The sequence below is a fragment of the Hippoglossus hippoglossus genome, chromosome 13 (genome assembly GCF_009819705.1).
Source record: "Hippoglossus hippoglossus isolate fHipHip1 chromosome 13, fHipHip1.pri, whole genome shotgun sequence".
Classification (NCBI taxonomy): Eukaryota; Metazoa; Chordata; class Actinopteri; order Pleuronectiformes; family Pleuronectidae; genus Hippoglossus; species Hippoglossus hippoglossus.
In genome coordinates, this window is record NC_047163.1 from 28,582,789 (window position 1) to 28,607,910 (window position 25,122).

The 25,122-nt window shown below is 39.7% G+C and overlaps 1 protein-coding gene across 4 annotated transcripts; it reads left to right on the plus strand.

Annotated features, from left to right (window-relative positions):
• Positions 1–209: 209 nt before the first annotated feature.
• On the plus strand, positions 210–22,879 carry LOC117772543 (Na(+)/H(+) exchange regulatory cofactor NHE-RF3-like). Of its 4 annotated transcripts, XM_034603773.1 has the most exons (12): positions 231–248; positions 4,090–4,165; positions 4,325–4,354; positions 12,236–12,297; positions 12,375–12,586; positions 15,927–15,998; positions 16,511–16,643; positions 17,896–18,032; positions 18,124–18,331; positions 20,390–20,592; positions 20,665–20,865; positions 22,591–22,879. In XM_034603773.1, exons 3-12 carry the CDS (start codon positions 4,341–4,343, stop codon positions 22,612–22,614), a joined length of 1,266 nt encoding a protein of 421 aa, XP_034459664.1. In that variant the 5' UTR covers positions 231–248; positions 4,090–4,165; positions 4,325–4,340; the 3' UTR covers positions 22,615–22,879. The 4 variants fall into 4 exon arrangements, with proteins under 4 accessions (XP_034459663.1, XP_034459664.1, XP_034459661.1 ...); XM_034603772.1 differs by lacking the exon at positions 4,090–4,165 and having other exon boundaries at positions 210–248; XM_034603770.1 differs by lacking the exons at positions 231–248; positions 4,090–4,165 and having other exon boundaries at positions 4,190–4,354.
• The last annotated feature ends 2,243 nt before the right edge of the window (positions 22,880–25,122 follow it).

The following is a 25,122-nucleotide window of genomic DNA, read 5'->3' on the forward strand; positions in this document are numbered from 1 at the left end:
ATGTTTAACCCAGATGGCTGTGGAGAAAGGAGTCACTTTCTCACCTCCTGACAGACTTTGTGCTGTGAACCTTGTCCATCCAGTCTCTCACACACTCAGGACTCCATGAGATCATCCACAGGTATGCTTTTTCAGTTTCTGCGTCAAAAACACATGACATTCCATCATTTGACGATTCAAATGTCTAACTCCCATGCTGTTCAGTGTTGACGTAAGTCACCTGTGGTGGAGTCGTCTTAGCTGTAGTGGTAAGTCACTGTTATCTTTGTGCTCTGGTTGAAGGTAAAGTCTGTACTGCACTGTTTGTTCTATACTATACTGATGATACTTAACATGACTACTTTGAATTTTAAAAAAATGGAGTCTACTCATTTTCTTAATGGTTAAGCACAGTCTTTGTCTGGATATTTCCTGTTCCTTGTGGATACCTGTGGAGCCATGGCAGTGCTCTGTCCTCTCACACAGAACAAAAATCCTTGAGCTCAGTTTCCTCCAAAAACTATAATACAAAAACTTGAAAAGAACTGAAGCCTGATGTGCAGTATTTATGGTCATTCTGCTTGGACTTTGTTCTGTCTGTCTGTTATTGTCCTAGCTCTACTAGAGACTGGTATCCAAGATGTCATTTACACTGATATGAACTACTTATTGGGGCTGCCAGTGGTGTACATTTACTCAGTTTTGATTTAAAGGACATTTTTCGTTTTCACTGGCTCCGTTGTGATCCAAAAACATTAGCGACACACACTGTTGCACTGGGTGACATGATCTTTTACCACACATTGTAGTTTATTTTGACTCACTGCAGCACCAAATCATAAAGGTGTATATGATATAAATATATATATATATATATATATATATCCGCCTATTTTATCTATCCCTTCAGCAGTACACTCACTCGGTTGATTAAGTGGACCATTTTTGAGAGCAACAGCTATCAAGGCATGCCATAAATCTGGAATGTTCACAGTTCAAATAGTCTGACCTACAGTAACTGTTCGGGAATGAAGGGTCTACCTTGCACCAGCAACACTGACGACAAAGATTAACAAGTCCTTCATAAGCAGACTACTCATATCACATTTATCCATAGCAAGTAGTTTCTGAGAAATGAATTAATAAATATTTCAATTGTTAATAATTAAAATAATAATAAATGATGTGTTGGGCAGTCATTGATGCAAATGCAGGAGTCGCCGCGCAAAGGTGTTATCTAATTAGCATATGAATCGCAGCAAAATCGCTTGTGAGAACTTATCTCACTTCACCATTGGATGAAACCACAGACCTTTGAAACGGAAAGTCACTTGTGATTGGCTGGTAGATCTGTTGCTATTGGTCACCCTGGGACATTATAATACACATGTGGGTAAACCCCTCCCACACAATATTAATAATAATTAATATAGTTATTATTACTAATAATTTATTTATTAATATTAATTATTAGTAAGCCTTTACCAAAAGCACTGCAGTTACTGAAGACTATACATTTATTCATGTGATGCTTGATGTTATATGTTGAACATATTGTAGAGGGAAAAAAACATTTAAAAAGGTATATGTTGAGTCAAAGCTTTATTTACATACAGCACAAATATTGTAAAAACACAACTGGCCTAGCCAGTGAAAAACTAATCAGGTGAAGCTTGAAATGTCTCTTTGCCGCCTCTGGGTAATAAGTTCTTTGTGGGACTCTGTCCGAATCTGCCCCAGTGTGTAGACGTCTGTGATGTGTAGCTGTGAGATTCAGTGTAGCTTCCAGTCTTATTTGAAGTGTGGCACACAGGTCGGTGAGCTCCTGGCTGTGGAAGGATGGATCCATGTCATCTGTCCCGCTTCAATCAGCTGTAAACACAATCAGTACAATTAGCACAGTTCAATGACAATATACACCTACACATGTAACTGAAAAATTATCTAATGAATCTAATCTTACCCTCTTTCTTCTCTGTCGACTCCTGAACTTTTCAATGCTGCTGCAAGAGCTGCGAGGTCCGGTTGGATGTACCGGAAGTTCCTTACTGGCTCATAGTACGTCTTCGTACGTCATAGTACGTCTTACAGGCAGCTGGAAAACAACATGAGTAACATGAATATATTATTAATAAACGGAAATAGCCTCGCTAATTCACCGTTGGAAGATCCACAGTAAAAAAACACAATTACTAAACAGTTACTTACAGACAATGGCGTCATTTTCCACACTGCAAATCCGGACTTGCAGCGAGAGTCTCGGCCTAATGTGCAGTGACTGCCTCGTTGTGTGGGGGGGGCTCAGGCTGTGAAAACACAATGATGAAATAGATCAGATTAAGTGAATTTAGACAGTGTATTTTATACAGCACAGCCTGGCTCTTCTTTAATCTTCCCCTTGCTCCGGTTCGTGGCGCCGGCCATTTGCCTCAGAGGTGTGAAGAGACGGGCAGTTTCCTATAAAATACAACAGGACAAAAAGTCACGTTTATGAAAAAACTTAACGAGAACAAACTCTTAGGTTTAAGCAGTTCGTACATATTTAAACATGCACTAGTTCTGCTCAAGCACTCGATGCTCTCTTCTTCTTTTAGCAACTTTCTCGATAATCCCACAGTTGTTAACACGCTATTCAGATCTAAGAGTTACTTAGCAGTTAGCAATGGCTTCTCTCTGTAGCTTAGCTCTTACCGTAATTTGGGGATTGTACATGGTTAAAACAGGCAAATCTATTCCAGCTACAATTTATGATTCTATAATTATACTAAGCCTGATGTATTTATAGGAGAGATTTTCTTAAAAGGGAGTTAGTACCTTTTAGAAAAAGGTGTAACCTCTGCACCACTGAGTGAAACTGTCGTGATTTGCATTTGTAAAGATCACAGTTTTTGTCATTTACATGTGAAAGCCCCCCTATAGACCTAGGAGCAGGGAGGTCAACTGCCAAGCTTCTCAGGCTTGTAAAACTCCACAAAACTGGAACCCCACGTCAATTCCTGGCAGTTCCTGGCAGTTTTCTGTGCTGCCTGCAGATTCCTGTGAACAGTCGTTAACCTGAAATTCCACCGAAATATGCAGGGTCACTAACTGACACAAATTCTTCTTTTCATGCAGTGAGAGGTGATGATGTCTGACCTACTGAGCGGGCTACATGGCTTTCATAGTACTGCCATATAAGCCAGTAGCCAGTCAGATTTACCTTTAGCCTCAGTGTACCCTCAAGTTCGGCCTGTATTGTTTATTACAATACTTGATGACGCTAAGGTCCGTAACATCCACAGGTGGCTGTTAACACCCTCTCACATCTACTGGTAGTAGGTAAATTAATTTGTGCAGAAGACCTTCAAAAGTACAAGGGATATTCACCCTTTTGTCCTATATTATAAAAAAAAGTTAAACCAGCTTGTCGCATTTTAAAGTAATATTGTACAACAATTCTGAAATGCTTGATCATTTTCTCCCATGCACAAAAGAGGCTGAAAGTAGCAAGCAAACATTAACTGTGAGGGCTGCTAGTGTTACTCTGGTTAAATAGTTAGCTAGAACACTCCGTAAATTTGATTCAGCCAAGGATACTAAAACAAACACCAAAACCTAACAGGAAGTGTTAAGATTTTTGCAATATATACAAAAAATCGATGGAGAGCTGGCAACCAACACATTTCTCACCTTGTGCTTCTTCTTTGGGTCTCGCTTCATGCTGGATCATCAATTTTCTGAACCCAAATGTTCTGATCGCAACAAGCCTGTACAAATTACTGAGTAGACAGTACACCAATCAGAAGCTGCATGCATCAATTTTCATTTTATTACGTCATCATGTAGACATCTCACAGATGGTATTTTACAATATTTTTAAATTACAAAACACATAAGTATTTTGATACAAAATATGAATCCATTTTCATCAAACCATAAAATACTATTTTGTATTTGAAGTTTGTATTTTAAATATCATAAATACTGCCCATTTCTGGTTGTAAGTCCATTGTAGATGGGGGCATGAAGAGTTTACCCCAGACCTTGACTATTTATTTTGATATTTTTTGTGTAAAAAGAAGCAGATATTTTAAATGAATGTGACTATGGGGTGATCAAACTGGGTCCTAGGAAAAAATTAGGGTCCCAAGCAGCAGCCAATCTGCCTATAGAGAGAAGAGGTGCTGACATTTCTGTTTTGGAAAGGGTAATGCTCATTAATGCTTTGATTATTATCGTTGACTGATAAATCAACACCATATTTTGAATGAAGGTCTCCCTCAGTCATGACAGCAGAGCAAAGCTCAAGCTGTCTGCAGCTGCATGAATGTACAAGTATTTCACTGTGTTTCTGTTGTTCCCATAGGTTGCCAGGATTTGCCATGGAATCTCAACGGTAAATGCAGTTTACCTTGTTACTTTCAAATAGTAATATTTAACTATCTATCTAACTATTATCTATAAACTGACAACATTGTTTCTTACGAGAAGTGATTCTGTTAAAACCTTACTTGAACTTTATTCCCTACAGTCTTGCGTTTTTTACTATGTATTTTCTATCTTTTATAATAAAGTTGGTTTGGAAAAAAAATCTAGTCTAAGTGCAGTGTTATGTCGACTCGTAGACCGCGACTTCAGTTCACACAGTTAACTTTATTGTGTGTACATAACTTCGACAGCACTCTCAGAACAACAACAAACCCTTTCCGGCAGCCTGTCGTACAACTGCTGTGCATACTTCAGTAACTACAGCCACAACTAGTGTGGCTTATACACAACATGCAGGTCAATAACATTATGAATTCCTTTTGAATTCTCTACCACATCCGGCACAGTGGGCAGTGGGCAGCACTGTCACCTCACAGCAACAACGTTCCTGGTTCGGACCAGCTCTTTCTGTTTGGAGTTTGTTTGTTCTTCCTGTGTCTACGTGGGTTTTCTATGGCTATCTCCCACAGTCCAAACACATGCAGATTGGAGTTGGTTTAACTGGCGATACAGAAGGTGTAAGTTTGAATGGTTTTTTGTCTGTTGTCTCTGTATAGCTGCTTTCAGACATGCACTTAACTCTGCAGTTCCTCCGTATTTTTTCTCTGGTGGAGGTGCATGTATGAACGCAAATGTCCGAGTGAGATGCTCTGCAGTTTCTGCTGACTTTATCTGCCTGCCTCCTAGTATGGTCGGGCAATTTGAAAAAAAATCATATCACAATTCTTTTCAGTCGATATCGATATATATCAAAATATACATCAAATAACTACTTCTTTCATTACTGCTTCAGATGGTAAAAAAGATTAGTGGTATTACCTGTCTTTGTGGGACCCAGCTTTTGACACATTTAACAGTGCACGCTACTCTGCTTCTTGTCGGACTTTAAATATCCAAAATATCTCCACACTACCGGATTCCTCTGAACCTCAACAATATCCTAGTATATAGAGCCTTGTGCTGTGTCCGTTGGGGTGTCTTCTTCGGTAATGCTGTCGAGTTTACTTTGATCATTTACTCTTTATATCTTGAAATTACTCCTGACATACTGGTGTGCAAGGCTGCAGTAGCCAACACATTAGCATGTGTGCTGCTGCAGGCTGCTACTCCTACTGTGTGTGTCAACCTAACCTGACGTGGCTATAACTCTATTCCAGCCACATGATTGGTTTATATTATCATTGGCTGTTCGTGTTGTCTGCCAAAACATGGATGGAATGAGTTCTATCAACGTTGTATCGACCATGTCTTATATTTCTATTGAGGAATGGTTATTTTGAGATAAAAAACTAAAAACTACTACATGCCTTTGTTTTCTCCCACCTGGATGACTGCAACACCCTGTATACATGCCTCAGCCAAACCGTAGTAACTCGTTTGCAGCTTGTTCACTACCGATCTTTAAATCATTGCTCAAAACTTATTTTTACAGGAAAGCATTTCTAACATGCCACTTGTAATTATTTTCATTACAACACTCAGTCTTATAGAGTTCAAGTGTGATGTTCCTGATCTTTTTTGATTGTTTTTTCTCTCCACAGTCGCCAAAGTGCTTGCTCATTGTGGGAACTGTTGGGTTTATCCATAAACTTAAGCTCTTGACCTTATTATGTGACGATTTGGCTCTTAAAATGGACTGAACAGAATATCTTTTATTACAATCGAATTTTCATTTTGCCATGTACTTTTGTGCGAAGTACTTTGTAACCTCGTTTATATAAGTGCTATACAAATAAAGTTATTATTATTATTAACGATTAACAGTCAGGGGATCCAGGCGGGTCAGTGTTTAAATTCACTTGCTACAGAGACTTGAGCTCTGTGTGGAGTGTGCAGGATTGGGCGTTAATGTGAACCTCTGAACCAGTAATGACCTACAGGTGAAGCTCCTGCAAGTGACTAGGAGGCTCCATGTGTCAGAGAAGATAGCTGCAGAAGCAGCCAGCACATAGAAGCACTACCGAACAAACCATGAAGTGTTCCTCACCTGTTTCAAATGATGTGTAAACATATAGATAGATAATTTACAAACCTCTCTGCATCTCCTAATCTAAAGTGTAATAGCTAATTTATGTTACGGGGCCCAGGAATGGAAAATCTGTACAATACAGATAAAGTGCGGCAGCGTTGAGGACACACGGTGTAGCGTTTGTCAATCATGTGTCTGGTCGTTTGATTCCATACAACATAAGAAAATATAGAATTTCCCTGAATCAGTTTCAGTCCATGCTTGTGACTTAAGTGCATACAATTTTATGTTATCCCAAAATTGTATTTCTAGTGTACTTAACACAACATTCTAGTACTTCCTTCACACACACACATGAATCAAGGCTACTATAGCAATATAGTGCAAATTACAGCGATAGTCAACTCTATTTTTTAAAGCAAACAACTTTCAGTCTCCGGTGACTGTACTTACACACTTAATTCAAACAAAATTTTTTACTCAGAGAAATACAAACCATTTCAGAGTAAAAACATTAGACAATAACAGTGTTGCAGAAGCATTTCACATTTCAACTGTTGTGCCATAATGCATCAAACGTGATACCATAAAATGGTGTGCCTTTCGGCATTCAATAAATTTGGTTATCAAGATAAAAATATTAAATATTAATATTTTATTATTAATATTAAATAATAACTTTAATTGATTAAAGTTACCTCGGGGCACCACCCTTCAAAGGAAGGGAAAAGATAGCCAATTTATTGATTAAGTCTCATAAAGGTTCTAACTACAAATTTGGAACTCTGATTAACAATTAAATTAATAACTATAACCAAAATTACCATATCGATAGTTAGCTAAGTTGAAGGATATGGAGTTCTTGACAGTGTAGAGGTTGGCGAAATTCACTTATGCAACATTAATGAAAAAACATTTGTGAAAGAAAAACATTTATTATGAATATAATAAAGTATAAAAACACAAATTACTAACGGTCTAATTGCTAAACAAAGATAGGTATGTGTGTGTGTGTCTGTGTGAGTCAGCGTGCTTTCGAAATGGTGGCTGGCCAAAGAGATAACACCCTTCCCCCACCTATTGGAATGTTTACGACCTGTAGAGATAATGAGGTGAAGAGTTATGCGTGTGTCTGTGTCTGTGCCAAATTAGAGGAAGTTACTAGATTGGATGCAACGAAAGACTGTGAAGAGCATAACAGACTAACATTACTTTCTCAATAACTTGTACCCAAAATATCACAACACCACAAATCAAACTTATAAACCTCACACAGAATCGAATAAACAGTCTTGCTTAGCCTAGTATAATTATTAAGCCCAGTTGTGTTACCAGTCCGTGGAAAGGGGAAAAGGAAGTTGCTGTGCAGTTCGAAGTTTTGTGTCGTCTTGCTGGTTCCTGTTGAGTTGTGTAGCTCAGTTGCTGGCGGAAGTTTTCCTGCAGGACATCGCATCGCTGCTAGGACGTTGGTAGAGCTTGGAGGGCGAGGAGGTTTCCTTGGTGAGATGAGCTGGAAGCTGCACCTTTGTGCTCCTCTCGAAGAGTTGGATGGAAAGAGAAGATGTGAGCTGGAGAAGAGGCTCGACGGCCTTCTCTCCTTGGAGGGAGTGTAGAAAGAGGCAGGACGAGTTGGATAAACCTGGCTTTATATTGGCCCGGTGACCTCACAGGTCATGGGGTCCAGAGTGACCAATGGGAGTTGAAACCTGTGTCCCTGGGGGGGGTTTCACACCTCTGATGCCCCCTGGGAGACTGAGTTCCTTGCCCTGGTTTTTGATGGCCCCTGGGAGACTGAGTCTTGGAGGAACATGCGGCTTCAGGCTTTGATGGCACATGTAGGCCGAAGTGTGGTTTCACACAAAGAACCATGGCCCAACACAACTGTATAGTAATTGTGTAACTTTTACAACAGCTTTTATGTGTACAAGAGCCCAAATTAAACTGTGTGCAAATAGTAAACAAATGTTAACCTAGGGAACTGCCTGCGAGACTTAACGCAAGTAATTTAAACACAGACACGTCTTAACCTGTCACTTAGAGAGTGAGGGGCTCCTAACTTCATCTAAAATGCATTTAATGATTTTAATTTATTACTCTTTAAATTATTTAATAACCTTTTCTAAATTAAATATTATATCAATTATACAGGTGCATCTCAATAAATTAGAATATCATGGAAAAGTTTGTTTATTTCGATAATTAAATTGAAAAAGTGAAACTCATATATTATATAGATTCATTACACACAGAGTGAAATATTGCAAGCGTTTATTTCTTATAATTTTGATGATTATGGCTTACAGCTAATGAAAACCCCAAATTCTGTATCTCAGAAAATTTGAATATTGTGAAAAAGTTCAATATTGTAGACTCACGATGTCCCACTCTAATCAGCTAATTAACTCAAACCACCTGCAAAGGTTTCCTGAGTCTTTAAATGGTCTCTAAGGCTGGTTCAGTAGGCTACACAATCATGGGGAAGACTGCTGACTTGACAGCCTTTGACACCCTCCAAAAGGAGGGTAAGCCACAAAAGGTCATTGCTAAAGACGCTGGCTGTTCACAGAGTGCTATACCCAAGCATATTCATAGAAAGTTGAGTGGAAGGAAAAAGTGTGGTAGAAAAAGGTGCACAAGCGACAGGGATAACCGCAGCCTTGAGAGGATTGTGAAGCAACGGCCATTCAAGAATTTGGGGGAGATTCACAAGGAGTGGACTGAGGCTGGAGTCAGTGCATCAAGAGCCACCACAAACACAGACGTATCCAGGACATGGGCTACAACTGTCGCATTCCTCGTGTCAAGCCACTCCTGAACCAGAGACAACGTCAGAAGCGTCTTACCTGGGCTAAGGAGAAAAAGGACTGGACTGTTGCTCAGTGGTCCAAAGTCCTCTTTTCAGATGAAAGTACATTTTGCATTTCATTTGGAAATCAAGGTCCCAGAGTCTGGAGGAAGAGTGGAGAGGCACAGAATCCAAGTTGCTTGAAGTCCAGTGTGACGTTTCCACAGTCAGTGATGATTTGGGGAGCCATGTCATCTGCTGGTGTTGGTCCACTGTGTTTTATCAAGTCCAAAGTCAACGCAGCCGTCTACCAGGACATTTTAGAGCACTTCATGCTTCCTTCTGCTGACAAGGTTTATGGAGATGCTGATTTCATTTTCCAGCAGGACTTGGCACCTGCCCACACTGCCAAAAGTACCAATACCTGGTTTAATGACCATGGTATCACTGTGCTTGATTGGCCAGCAAACTCGCCTGACCTGAACCCCCATAGAGAATCTATGGGGTATTGTCAAGAGGAAGATGAGAGACACCAGACCCAACAATGCAGACGAGCTGAAGGCCGCTATCAAAGCAACCTGGGCTTCCATGGGGAACACCTCAGCAGTGCCACAGGCTGATCGCCTCCATGCCATGCCGCATTGATGCAGTAATTCATGCAAAAGGAGCCCCGACCAAGTATTGAGTGCATATATATGCACATACTTTTCAGTAGGCTGACATTTCTGTATTAAAAATCCTTTGTTTTATTGGTCTTATGTAATATTCTAATTTTCTGAGATACTGAATTTGGGGTTTTCATTAGCTGTAAGCCATAATCATCAAAATTAAAAGAAACAAAAACTTGAAATATTTCACTCTATGTGTAATGAATCTATATAATATGAGTTTCACTTTTTGAATTGAATTATCGAAATAAATGGACTTTTCCATGATATTCAAATTTATTGAGATGCACCTGTATACCAGTTATTTAGGAGTTGTAAATAGTTAATACGATCCTTTAAAAAGTGTAAGTACATGGTTAACAAACTATTTAATTCTACATTTCTTTATGCATTTACATTACATAACATTTCTTTTTGTCTGCATGGGAAGATGTGTAGACTTTCTACTGTCCTGATGTCATTGGGGAGCTCGTTCCACCATTTAGGAGCCAGGACAGCAAACAGTCTTGATTTTGTTGAGTGGTTAGCTCGCAGTGAGGGAGCAGCAAGTCAATTGGCAGATGCAGAGCGGAGTGGACGGGCTGGGGTGTAAGGTTTGACCATGTCCTGGATGTAAACTGGACCCAATCCGTTCGCAGCACGGTACGTAAGTACTAGTGTTTTGAAATGGATGGGGACAGCTACTGGTAACCAGTGAAGGGAGCTGAGGAGTGGAGTAGTGTGAGTGAATTTAGGTTAAAGACCAGTCGAGCTGCTGCATTCTGTATGAGCTGCAGAGGTTGGATGGCACTAGTAGGTAGACCAGCCAGGAGGGAGTTGCAATAGTCATAGAGATGACCAGGGCCTGGACCAGAACCTGCGCTGCCTTCTGAGTGAGAAGGGGACGTATTCTCCTGATGTTGTGCAGCATGTAACTACAGGAACGGGTTTCTGCAGTAATGTTGGCAGTAAGGGAGAGTTGACTGTCGGGTGTCACACCCAGGTTCCTAGCAGTCTGGGTGGGGGCTTCCACGGAGTTGTCAAAGGTAATAGTCAGGTCATGGGTGGGAGAACCTTTCCCTGGAAGGAAAAGTATTTCAGTCTTGTCAAGGTTGATTTTTTCCGGTTGTGTGCAAACATCCTCTGAGAGATGTCAGTCAGACAAGCCGAGATTCGTGCTGCTGCCTGTGTTTCAGATTTGGGAAAAGAGAGGATTAGTTGGGTGTCATCAGCATAGCTGTTGTAGGAAAAGCCATGTGCGTGAATGACACAGCCAAGAGATTATATATTCTGTATCACTTTGTATTGTGTCTGTTTCCTTTTTCTCTTGAGAAGATAAATGAGACCTTTTTGAGTCACAAGGTACTGCTGGCCTTTTAACCTCATTTGTAAATGCTTTGTCAGGTATAGATAGTCCTCACTTTAGATGAGGTCATACAAAATACTTTACTAACATCTAGTAACCACCTGAATTAATCTTGAACTACACTTAAAAAGATCTACTAATGAACTCATTAACCATTGGTGCATGTCTAACTCATTACATGTATAAATGCATGTACAAATGTATAGTAAATAGTTTATATTAATATAAATGACTTATGACTGAACATTATTATTATTAAAGGTCCAGTGTGCACGATTTAGGTGAAAGGGATCTATTGACAGACATTTAATATAAAATAATCCTAGTGATGTTTTCACGAGTGTGTTTCATCTAAATTATACAAATTGTTGTTTTATTTACCCTAGAATGGGATTTTTATATTAAAATACCTTATATTTACATCAGGGGGGGGTCCTCTCTATGGAGGCCGCCATGTTTCTTGTAGTAGCCCAGACTGGACAAACTAAACAGCCTTTGAGTTTTTATGAAAACTGAAGGTTACCACAGGTTCTCTTTCATGTTTGGACGGGGAGGATGAGGTGAGGGGTGTTCAGCTGCAACATGCAACTTCACCACTTTATGTCACTAAATTTTACACTTGCACTTCTGTCTCTCCAACCATACAAGCAGACAAGAGCATTTATTTATGAAACATCTGCAAACAAAATTATCATTTTGTTTTAAAATGATGTCTGTCTACAATATTCGGACATGCAACCATGACACAATAAACTGTGAGGTGTACAGTGCACTGAAGCTCACTGGTAAACTGCTGAATACTGAATGATTTGTATTACATTACTTATGACCAATTGTATCAGTGAGAGTCACTATGTCAAAATATTCACATATTACAGCATTGTGTAGTGATGTAATGTCATACAACCTTGAACCAGCGGTACGCACCTTAAAAAGTTCTAGAAAGACATTTAGTAGATTAGATGTTGACCTATGACACACCGCTACACTGACTGTCCATTTCTTATTTCTCCTTCCCTCAGTTTTACTTTCAATCCAAAGGAAGGTATTGATAATCCAGCTCTAGTGATCACTGATGATCCAGGTAACATTTGATACACGCCTTTACATGAACAATAGTGTCTCTCCCAGTGTTGATAATCTTTATTTAACCCTGTGCAGAACCCGATCAGAATGTGGTGCCCAGACTGTGCCAGCTGAAGCGTCTAGAGGGACAGAGCTTTGGTTTCTACCTGCGGATGGACCAGAGCAACTGTGGATTTGAGATCAGAGATGTGGAGCCATGGAGTCCTGCAGAGCGCAGTGGCCTCAGAAACCGAGACAGAGTGCTGGACGTCAACGATGAATATGTGGGCAACATGGACTTGTACAGGGTCAGTGTCCAGTTGATAATCTGCTGTGTACAGTAAAATAAAGTAAGACAAGATAAGAAGTCATTTATTAGTCCCGCAATGGGGAAATTTGCAATGTTACAGCAGCAGAAGACATCACATAAGTAGCATGCAGTACTTGGGTGAAGGAATATAAAGAAATAAAAATATACAACAATATATAGAAAAAATATAAATGTGATTTAACCGGTATATACAGTGGAAAGAAATATATTATGTTTCAGAATATGTACAGTAAATGGATTGCACATATCGGTTTATCCACAGAATCTTTTTACAAATTAGTATAGTACAGTGAATATTGCACAGTTGAGAAGTGTTAAAGTGACAGTCCATAGTGGTGGTGCATGTAGTTTTACTTGGAGCAGAGCTGGTTGTAAAGTCTAACTGCTGCAGGAAGGAACGACCTGTGATACCTCTCCTTCAGACACTTAGGGTGGATCAGTCTGTTGCTGAAGGAGCTACCCAGTGCTGTGATGGTGTCCTGCAGGGGGTGGGACTGGTTGTCAATCGGAGAAGACAGATTCGCCATCATCCTCCTCTCTCCCACCACCTCCACTGGGTCAAGCGGGTATCCCAGAACTGAGCTGGCCCTCCTAATAAGTCGGTCCAGTCTCTTCCTGTCAGCAGTTGAAATGCTGCTGCCCCAGAAAACTCTTCCAAAGAAGATGGCAGATGCCACCACAGAGTCATAAAAAGTCTTCAGGAGCACCCCCTGCACTCCAAAAGACCTCAATCTCCTGAGCAGATACAGTCTGCCTTGGCCCTTCTTAAAGAGTGCACTGGCATGATTGGTCCAGTCCAGTTTATTGTTCAGGTGAACACCCAGGTACTTAAATGAGGTCACTGATGTCCCTTCCCTGGATGTTCACCGGTATCGAGGGGGAGTGTCTGCGCCTGCAGAAATCCACCACCAGTTCATTGGTTTTCCCCGCATTGATCTGGAGGCAGTTACTCTGGCACCAGTCCACAAAGTCCTGTGTCAGTCCTCTGTATTCCCTGTCGTCCTCGTCAGTGATGAGGCCGACAATCGCAGAGTCATTAGAGAACGTCTGCAGGTGATAGGAGCGTGAGTGGTAGGTGAAGTCTGCACTGTAGAGGGTGAAGAGAAAAAGAGCCAGGACCGTTCCCTCAGGTGCCCCCGTACTGCAGACAGCTGTGTCCGACACACAGTCCCGGATCCTCATATACTGGGGTCTCATGGTCAGGTAGTCCAATATCCAGGATGTGAGGTGGAGGTCCACTCCAGCAGGCTCCAGGTTGTCCCTCAGAAGTGCCGGTTGAATGGTGTTGAAAGCACTGGAGAAATCAAAGAACATGAATCTCACAGTGCTCCCAGGCTTCTCCAGATGAGAAAGAGCTCTGTGTTGTAGATAGATGACGGCGTCATCCACCCCGATGCCAGGCTGATAGGCGAACTGCAGCGGGTCCATCGATGGTCTCACCAGGGGGAGGAGGTGTTTTAGGATGAGCTGCTCCAGGGTCTTCATCAGGTGGGATGTTAGTGCCACTGGCCTGTAGCTGCTGAGGTCTTTTGGGTGTGGAGTCTTTGACACCGGTACCACGCAGGAGGTCTTCAATAGCTGTGGTACTCCCCCCAGCTTCAGGCTCATGTTGAAGACCCTCTCCATAATCCTACAAAGCTGGTCAGCGCAGGATTGAGGAGCCTGGAGCTGATGTCGTCAGGGTCCACAGCCTTTCTCGCCTTGATCTTCCTGAGCTCTTTTCTCACCTGGTTTGTTGTGAGAGACAATTTGGAGCAGTGGGTGGGTGTGCTGGATGGAGTGGGAGGGGGTGCTGGGCTTGTGGTGATGGGTGGCTGAGAGCTGAGTGCTGTGTAGGAGGGGGTGGGGTAGTGTACTGGGGAGCAGATGGGGGGGGGTGCCTGATCAAACCTAGTAAAATATGTTGTGCATTTTCATGGTGCCCACAAGATAAGTTAAATAGACATCAAATAAACTAACCTTTCATCGGGCTTAACCATGGCAATTTCCCCTCTAGGCCACAATAAACATTATTTCTCACAGCGCTCAAGTCCTGGAGGGAACTGTTACTGTTACTAATCCCAGGAGTCATCGGGCAGTCCGTCTCAGCAACACACTCATGCAATTTAGGCAAAACCCACAAAGACGTGGGGAGAAAAGTTTTATTCTGCACAGAGAGGCACTTACTGGCGGTCAGGTTCATGATGGGAAATAAATAATTATATTGATTGATTTGTTACTGAATACATTTTAAGAAATTTAACACATAGGGGTGGATAAATACAGAGGCCACCTCAAACAGTTTTGGGCATTTAGCTGTTTTCTATCTAATTTAAAATCTCTTTTACTAAATTTTGTAGATTAGAATACGGTTTGGTTGACTCTGTTCTGTTTAGATGAGCCAAGAAGCAAACATGCTTTTACGTCTGTGTTTGGATCTGATCAGGTCAGGATCTGATCCAATAGGATGTAAATATTTCTTCAGTCTGCTATACAGACTGTTGGAAATGACTGAGTATCTTGGTTGCAGCTTTTTGTCCCCTCCTCCTGTGGCAGGGAAGAAAACTCTGTCATGAGTCTATGAGATGTGAGACTACAAAGATCATGTTGAGATAAAGAAAAAACAACACAGAGACTTCAAAGTGACAGAGGTCACAGAAGGGAAACTGAGCAACTAATGTCTACATGAAGTATAGCAGTGTCCACGCTCAGAGCAAAAATGCAACTACAGAAAAATGTCAGTATTATTTTGACCTCTTCTTGTAGTGACCTCAGGTCTCAGGGATCAACACTGGACATTTCTGAAATAAAACAATTTTATTTTGTATGGGCGTCGTCCACTAACCAGAAGGTCGGCGGTTCGATCTTAGTCTCCCCCATTCAGTGTTTAGATGAACCCCAAATTACTCCTGACAGCTGTGGCGGTAGTGTCTGCAAGATTTGTGATAGAAAAAGTCCTGCACATAGATGTGCTGTGTGAATGGCAGTAAGTGGTAATCAAGATTAGAAATGCTCTATATTAATACAGACCATTACCATTTTACTGAAGGTCAAAAGATTAAAGCACTGTGTGTTCAGAAACAGGCTTCATCCACTACTATTCACTGGTTTCTTTTACAGTTTCATGGCATGTGAGCAGATTAGACTCATCTAAAGGTTTTGGCAGGCATGTATCGTGTTCCCCTTATCTTAACCTGAGCTTAACCCTATGAATGAAAAAATAAATCTTGTATTCATTTGGCATTGACCTGCAATTAAAGGAACAGGGCTTTAGAGGCATTGGTGATGAAAGAGTTTGTATTATCTGAACCATTCGTCTCTCTATGTTTACCTGCCAGTTGGTGAGGAAGATCCAGTCATGTGGCTTACACCTGTTTCTCCTAGTGTTGAGGAGAACAGAGTATGAACAGGTATGTATGAGGATGAAAAAGAGACTACAGTCAAACTAGGGCTGGGCGATATGATTTCATATCAATATCACAATTATTTCAAAGTTTTATCTCGATTACGATTAATGAATGATTATTTGATAACCCCCCCATGGTGCGCATCACTCGGCACATTACCTCTGCTCTTTTCTAATCACTCACACGTAGATTTGATGTTTATATAAATCTGCATATTTATGTTGCTGAATAAACGGGGCATCACTTCTTCTGCAACAATGAAGTTTGAACACATAATCTGTGGGAATAACTTCTCACGTGTGTGTGTGTGTGCGTGCGGTGTGTGTGGTTTGTTTTTTCACTTACACTGATGATAGCAATTATTTGGTTATTAATAGATGATGTCGTATCATAAATCCGGATCGTTTCGGTCACTAACCCTGACAAGGGCTCATGTCGGTACCCTTTGATGTAGGGGGAGATGTCTAGATGTAGTAATGTGTGTTATTATTACTGATGATGCATCTCTTTTCCAGGCAGTATCTATGAGTGTGGACCTGAAGATGCTAGCCAAGTTGTCAAAAGGGGACCACTGGTCCAGACCCAGACTGTGTCACATTAGGAGACATCCCGAGTGTGGCTTGGGAATGACCATCATCCCTGTCGAGGGTACAGACACACTGCGATCATTGTTAGATACAGTATTGACTACTCACTTACACCTAATCTGTGAGCTTGTGTAATTTTACAATTAAATACCATCAGATGTGATGACCCACTGATCAATAATGATTCACATCCCTGCACAAATTTTTCTGCTTCAAGGGATAGTTCACCAAACAATTAAAATTCACTCATTATCCACTCACCACTATTCCGATGGAGGGGTGTTTGAGTCCACAAAACACTTTTGAAGTCTCAGGGGTTAACAGTGTTGCAGCCAAATCCAATAAAATTGAAGTAAACAGGACCTCTTCTTCAGATATAAAAAAACAACAGAAATTTAAATAAAATGCCTCCATACTGCTCGTCTGGTTTCAGCCAAGTGTCCAGAAGCACCGACATTGAAATTTGACTTGAAAATGCGCCACCGGGTTTTAAGCCTAAATGTCTTCTGATATCCTCCTCGGAGGCGCTTTCACATTCTCATGGACACACCAGAAAACTGCACACACTCTCTCCCAAGGGCACACGTGGGGGGTGCGCGTTCGCATCGCTAGGTCCACTAATGTCGGGTCTTCCGGACACTTGGATGACACCTCACAAGTAGTATGGAGGCATGTTATGTTTTTTTTCTGTTGTTTTATTACGTCTGAAGAAGGGGTCACTTTGGCTGCAACACTGTTTACTCCAAAACAATTTAAATTTTTTCGGTGAAATATCCCTTTAATGGAAACACTCAGCATAACAAATATATGGATTAAAAAATTGATACTGTGTTCTGCCTGAAGCTGAAATTATTATGTCCACACTGTATCAAACAACAGTTTATCTGACTTGCACTTCTGTCTTTACAGCTATATCACAGGTTGCCTAGATTCCATCTCCAAACAATAGTTCCAACTGTTGACATTTATCTGTCTTTATGGATTAAACAAAACAGATACTGAATGTTAATGAGTGAGCTTTACAAATGTTGATAAGTGAGTTTTTTTAAGTCAGTACCAAGCTTTATGCTAAGCCACGGTAACTAGGTATTGAACAGCTCATACCCAACACACTGCCTGAAGATTGATATCCATCTTCTCATCTCGCTCTCAGAAAGAAAGCAGTAGTCATTCCCATTTACCAAAATGTTGAACTACAGCTAAGGATTCTCGGTTATCTCTGGTTAATCTTGCTTTGAAGAGCAAGAATTGAATGCCACCCCATACAGCTGATGATGATGATAATAATGATGACAGTATGAGCATGTCACCAGGTACGAAAGGCCGGTACACTGTGAGCACAGTGACTGATGGTCCAGCAGAGAAAGCTGGTGTCTGCACTGGAGACAGACTGATCTGGATCAACGGAGTCCTTGTGTCAACGCTTACATACTCCTCTCTCAGCAAAACTGTATGGGTCTAGTCTCTACAACCACATCTACCATGTCTACTACTTCTAGCCTGAACAGGAATATGACTCCAGCAGTGTTTTGGGTTATCAGGTGAGGAAGAGTGGAGACTCAGTGACAGTGCTGGTCACTGACAGTGAGAGTGAAGCTTGCTATGTGAGGAGGAGGATGCCCATCCTGCCTGTGGTAGCAAAATGCAATTGCCTCCCCTACTCTGCCAAGACCATGCACCTAACTAAAGGACACAATGGATATGGCTTCCTGCTGAGACAAGAAAAGCTGGTAGGCACGCATTGGACAGGTAAGACTGATGGACACTGAGGAAAACATGACATACAAAGGCACACAATCACAATAGCTAGGGCTGGGTGATATGGGAAAAAATCTTATCAGGATTTTTTTTAGTCGATATTGATATATATCACGATATAAATCAAATCACTATTTCTTTCATTTCTGCTTCAGATGGTTAAAAAGATTTGTGGTACAACCTATCTTTGTGGGTACATGCTTTTGATACAATTTGCAGTGCACGCTACTCTGCTCCTTGTCAGACTTTAAATAGCCAAAATATCTCCATACTAGCAAATTCCTCTGACCGTAATCTTCAACAATGTCCTCATCTATTGAGCCTTGGGCTGTGTCCATTGTGGTGTCTTCTTCAGTAAAGCGGTTGCTCAAGTTTTTCTTAACATTTTCTCTTTTCATTTTCTCTTTTATCTCGCACACATACTGGTATGCACGGCGGCAGTAGCCCAAACATTAGCACGTGTGCTGCTGCTGGCTGCTAATCCTACACGGTGCTGTGTCTGTCAACCTAACCTAACGTGGTTCTAACTCTATTCCAACCACATGATGGGACCGGCGGCGCATTATTCTCATTATGGTTGGCTGTTAGTGTTGGTGTCCATGGATGGAATGAGTTCTACCGACATTCTGTCGACCATTTCTGATATTTCTATCGAGGAAAAGTTATTTAGTGATAATTGTCTTTATTGTTTTTATCGCCCAGCGATTTTTTATCATATCATTTGAAAGGTTGATGCATATCCTGCCAACTACATCACCTGGATAATTATTGTGCTCTAGAAATTTCATATATTTAGGAAATAGATCTTACCAAAGAAGAAATAATCACATTTCAAAAGTAACAGACTCATTCACTGAGAGGACAATAAGTGATTCTTATTAAAAGCATTACATTATAGGACACAAATATTGACAAAATACTGCTGACAGCAAAACCAACAAATCACTTAAATGAACAGTGGATGTTATAAAGCAAAACATTTTGAATCTTCATTAAATTTCAAGAAAAGCTACGAGTGTGTTTTTTTGGAGGAATTCACAGTGTGAGAATAATAACTATTGTGAGGACAATAATGACAATATATGCTGTAATTATAAAATAGTACAAGTATAAAAAAAAAAATGATCTCAATATATTTGTCAGAAAGTGCTGCTAATAAAGTAGATGCACTCTGACTGTATATGGGAATGGCATAATTGAACTGTAAAGAGCTTAGAAATAAACATATATTTATATAGAGCTTTTTTTTGTCTTGATGACCACTCAAAGCAATTTACAATACAGTTTTGCCATCCACCAATTTACACACACATTCATTCAGTGGATCTATGTGCAGCAATTTATCTGTCATACATCACTCATGCACTCCCTGCACAACTGTCAGGGGCAATTTGGGGTACAGTATCTTGGCCAAGGACACTTCGGCATGTGGAATGGGGGAGACAGGGAACAAATTGCTGACCTTCTGGTCCTGAGACACAGTTACATTGTTATTGCACAGTATTTAGGTCCTCACATGGCCAACTGTTGACAGAAATCTTTCAATGTTTTACCTTGGGAATCTTTTCCATCTCTACACAATATGGGACATAATAAAAGTATTAGATAAACAGATGGGTTTTGATTACCGTCAGCACCAGTATAATAAATGGAGGTCTTTGAGACAACATAATAACATAATAATCTACTGAAACTAGGCTCATAATCAGAGGCGACCAAGCCTTTGCAGTAGCCGCCCCAAACTTGGAACAGTTTACCACTCCATATTAGATCTGCCCCCTCTCTAGCACACTTCAAATCATTGTTAAAAAAACATCTCTTCTCTTAGGCCTTCTTTTTGAGTTGAGAAATTTTTTATCCCAGCAGATTTTATTTTATTTTATTCTATTTTGTTTTCTCTTATTTAATCTTTACTATTGGTCTTTTGATGTATTGCGTTTTGCTGTTTTTTTGTTGCAACTCTTACTTTGTGAAGCACTTGTTGGACTTTTCTCTCAGTAATAATCAGGTTAGTGTAACTTGTGGTCCTTCCTACTTAAATCTGCTTTGACCCAGTTCATGTGTTGAGGGAGGTGGACGTGGGAAGTCCCGCTGAGGTGGAAGGGATGGAGGATGGAAATCTGCTGCTCGCTGTAAATGGGGAACCTGTTGAATCTATGGAGCATGATGACATTGTCCAAAAGATTAGAAAGAGTGGTGATGAAGTCATCCTCACCTCTATATCCAAACAAGGAAGAGACTTTTACAGAGAGGTAAGTACATATGACAGACTCATACACATGCTGTCTTAGGACTTTTCTTTAACTGCCTTCTGTCTCTTGCAGGTGGGCATTTCTCCACTTCTGTTCCATGAAGTATGTAGGCCTACACTCCAGGATGACAGGCAGCAGACTGTCTCCCTCTGCGCTAAGAACCAGAGGGAAACTCTTCTGACAAATGGACAACTGACAAATTCCACAGTGCTAGCTCAGGCCAGAGAGGACAGAGGCTGTGTGCCGGATCACTCAGGACCTGTAACTACAAAGGTATATTCCTGCTGTTCATTACAACCTCATCACATATTCATATATAAACAGGTACATATAACTTTCGCGACTAAAACTCAGTGAACACGCTCTCTCTTACATACATATACCTTCAGTACATGGGGTAATGTTGGTGTCAGCTGTTGTCGGTCTCCGTGTGTCTACTACATAAAATTACGCTTCTTTTAACCTTTCACCTGTCAATTTTCTGTCAGATAATGGGTTTAGAGAATAATTCAGACATTGTTCAATTCGCGACAGGAACACCCTGTTATCAGTTTAACTGTTTCCAGACAATAGTGGAGCTCTTTGATTCAGAAGAATGAATGAGAGATACCAGATTGTGGCTACACAGACAATACCTGTTTGTAGAAGATATTCATTATTGGTTTAGTCTTTCCATGGGATGTGTTCACAGCAAATACAATTTAGAGTATCAACAGCTTCATCCCTTAACTATAACCTAAATGTCCATATATAACAAATATGCCTGTTATGCTCTTTGTTTGCAAACAGGTTTCAATCACAAAATGTTACTAAATTACTAAATTGTAAAAACAGACTTTCACTTTGCCAAGCTTCAAGTCCTGCTGCCCGAAATCTGCAGGCTAAAATATAACACTGGAAACTGAAGCAAAATATTAATGATACTAGATGTCAACCACACCATCAGAGCAAAACAATGTGGTGAAAAAGGTCCTCGACTGAAATGTTTGAGTACCATCCACATTTAAGGCTTCTTGTGTCCATATTAGTAATATCATATAAATAATTTATTATATATTAATACATATTTTTTATTGAATCAATACTGGGATGTCACACCTAGTATGTAAGATGCAAATGTATTTTTGTGTAAATCTATCTGCTAATTCTAGAAATCTATGTCTGAATGTGCCTTTCCAGAACCATTAATCTTATGTCCTTCACACTGTGCTTGTGTATTGTTAATGGCCTGAGGAAGTGCAGTATTGAATTTGGTGCGATAGGTTCAATATTAGTCAACTTTAAATAACCAGACAAACAGCTGCTTGCGGTCAGTGGGGCAGCGTGACTTAACAGGCAGTCTGCGAACTGAGTTGAACATCTGCAGCAGTTGGCAACTGGTACTATGCACTTGCATGCTATTTATGAAAAAAAAAACATAATTCCAGTAAATCTTTCAAACTAATATATGAACCACATACAACACTAATAAAGCAAATTCAGTTTAATTTTATGAAAAACATTGACTATAAAATCTATCCAATCTGGTTAGTCATGGATACACAATAGCTTAATTGCAGATAAACCAGGTAGGATGTATGCAAAGATTTCTCATTAAATCAAGCGTCACCAAACTTCGAACAGGTCAACAGCTTTTTGTGCAACAGCAACTTAAGGGTTCTGTGGACTGAGTCCTTTACATGCTGCGGCTAAATTATCGCAGGCCTTTTTAGAAGTTTCATAAGGAAAGCTGCAACCAGCTAAGGTCAAGCATACAGGCCTATTTAGAAGTAGTATGAAAAACAACAAGTATGCAAATATGCACATTTGTGTAGGTAAAAATTGTGTTTTAACATGTGCATGTAGGTTAATTAATAAATTTAAATCAATGACATAGGTACACCATAGTAGGTAAGGTGTATCCTGATTTCCAAAATGTAATGTCCTGACGCACCACAACAACTGACAACAAAATGACGGTTTTATGGTTATTGTGACTATTTGTTTTGTGTTTTTCAGCTAACAAGTGATGCTTTCTTGTAAGGGGAATAAGCAGAACACAAATAACACAAGCCATCAGTTGACAGAGGAAGATAAGGAGAGCTCAAGTTTAAGGATTTTTTTTTTTTTTTTACATCAGACTGAGACGAGACACTCGGAGGAGAAGTTGCTGTTTGCCACAAATCACCATACCGTAATCAGGCGTGTTTAGGCACTTCAAGGTTAGGCATTAGTGAGATTTTTTCAGTCAATTATAAACAAACATTGCTTTTTTGTGTGAAAATCCTTGTAATAAACTGTATGCTAAAAGCTGTGCAATAGCTTTTGAAATATTCAGCTCCATATATAGAAGTCTAACAAATAGAAACAAATGTTTGTAATGGCCTCTGTTATCTGATCAGCTGTAACATGCACCTGTGTCCGGTTATGTAAATTCATTAAATCATTTAATGATTATTAGGTGATTAGATATGTTTTATTGAGGTTTTCATGAATTGTAGAAATACTGTGTGAAGTTATCTTTAGTTTTTCCATTATGACAACAGAGTTTGGCATTCTTTAAATGTCATGTATGTAATGTTTTCATCAAGAGCCTTTTGGGCCTCACACTTTCTAAAATGAAAACTGTCCACTGGATACCTAGTCATTAGCTTTGATTTACAGTGCCTTAACGCAGAGCTCAATAGATACATTATTGTACTTTATATGCTGAAACATTTAAATTCCAATGCACATGATTAAAAGATCAAATATACAAACATGGTATAAGGAAAGTATATGAATACAAATAGTTGTTGAGTTGTTGTTAGTCTCTTACACAAACTTTGTCAGTTTTTACTCTACAACATTCCAAAATGAGCAACATTTCATTCAAGTACTTAATTCCAACACAAAATGAAACATAGGAATGTACACAAAGAGTTGATGGAGGTGATGTGGAAGGAGAATGACAATGTTTACCATTGATAGATTTATTCATTCCTGGGAAAAATCCAATTAAGTTTCTGATAGACACATTTCTGTTATCTCCTTTTATCAGTAGAATGCTTGTTAGGAGATTGTCCACATATAGCTTAGTGTCGCTGAGAGTGATTATCTCACTTAAGACTAATACATGACAGAAATCAAACCAATAGCCTCATTAGAGGAAGCTTTCATATGTTTGGCTGAGACAGCGCAGTGAACTGAAACTTAAAGGGATAGTTCACCAAAAAATGAAAATTAACTCATTATCTACTCACCACTATGCCAATGGAGGGATGGATGAAGTGTATGAGTCCACAAATAATAATTGTGTTTCTACATTTCTTTTTCTGAATGCTGATATGTTTTGCAAAATTACTATCTTGTTTTCTAGACCTTCCTGAGCCCACTGTACATTAAGGTCTTCAGAGGACCTTGTCGTCCTAGGAAGAAACTATTCCAACATGCAGACTTTCCAACTATAAGGTTTCTTGAGAAGTGGGACAAAACATGATTCAATATTGAAAAAAATATAACCTTAAGCTCAGACAAATTAAACTATGTGTATTTATCTATCATGTACTAAGCTACTGAGCTATACTTTGATGCAACCTCACAACTTTTCTCTTTTTTAATAAAATCTGTCTCTTTTTATCACTTATTTTGTGTCAACACCATCAAAAACAGATACATTTTCAATCGCCTACAAAAAAAATTTCACCTAAGGTGACAGAGCCCTCAAGTAAATAACTTTCAGTATCTATGTATTTTTATTTTTTATTTTGGTCTGTGTAGTATAGAATTTTAAATACCTTAAACAGCAATCCAAATGTTTTTAAGATTTAAAAACACATTCTCATGCCAGGAGACGGATTACATTTTCACATTTAACCAACAATTCCTCAAAAAATATGAAATATACTGAAATATCATCAAATTATTCATGTTACGGATTTGACATAGCCCTAACGGAGTTTACCCATATCTGAAGGTGGTGACAAAAACTTGAATTTGTAGTCATTTTAGCTCTCAAATATTGAATCAGTTAAGTACAGCATTAAAACAAACAAACAATGAATTAGTTGTTTTCATGTTGGTTCTTCTTTCAAGTAATTGTGTCTTACTTGTCAGTGGTCATATGTGCAGAATTACAAAAGATATTTTGGACTTTTTGTTAAATTTTTTGAAGGTAGATGGGACTTTAGGTAAATTCCCTAATTTTATTCAGCAACTAGTATTTTTTAAAGAATCTTCCCTGAAAATAGAAGGTTCTTTGATTTTGCACAAGATCCATGAAGTGGTTCTGCAGTTTGTTTTCATTCACCGAATTCTTTCATTAGAACATTGTGGAACACAAGTGTTTTCTTAACTGATTGAGAGCTGGTATTTCTACTACGCTGCATTCTCTCTGTGGTGGTTCTTGGTGATTCACATGCTCTTCTGGGTTTTCTGTTTTGTATGCCATTTCTGGTTTCTTAATTTGGGCATTTCTGAGTTTGCTTTTTATATTTTTCATTTCTCTTGAAGGTATCTGCCTTGTTTTGACCCCCTCTCTTTTCCTGCTTTCTTTATTCTCTTTGGCTATGC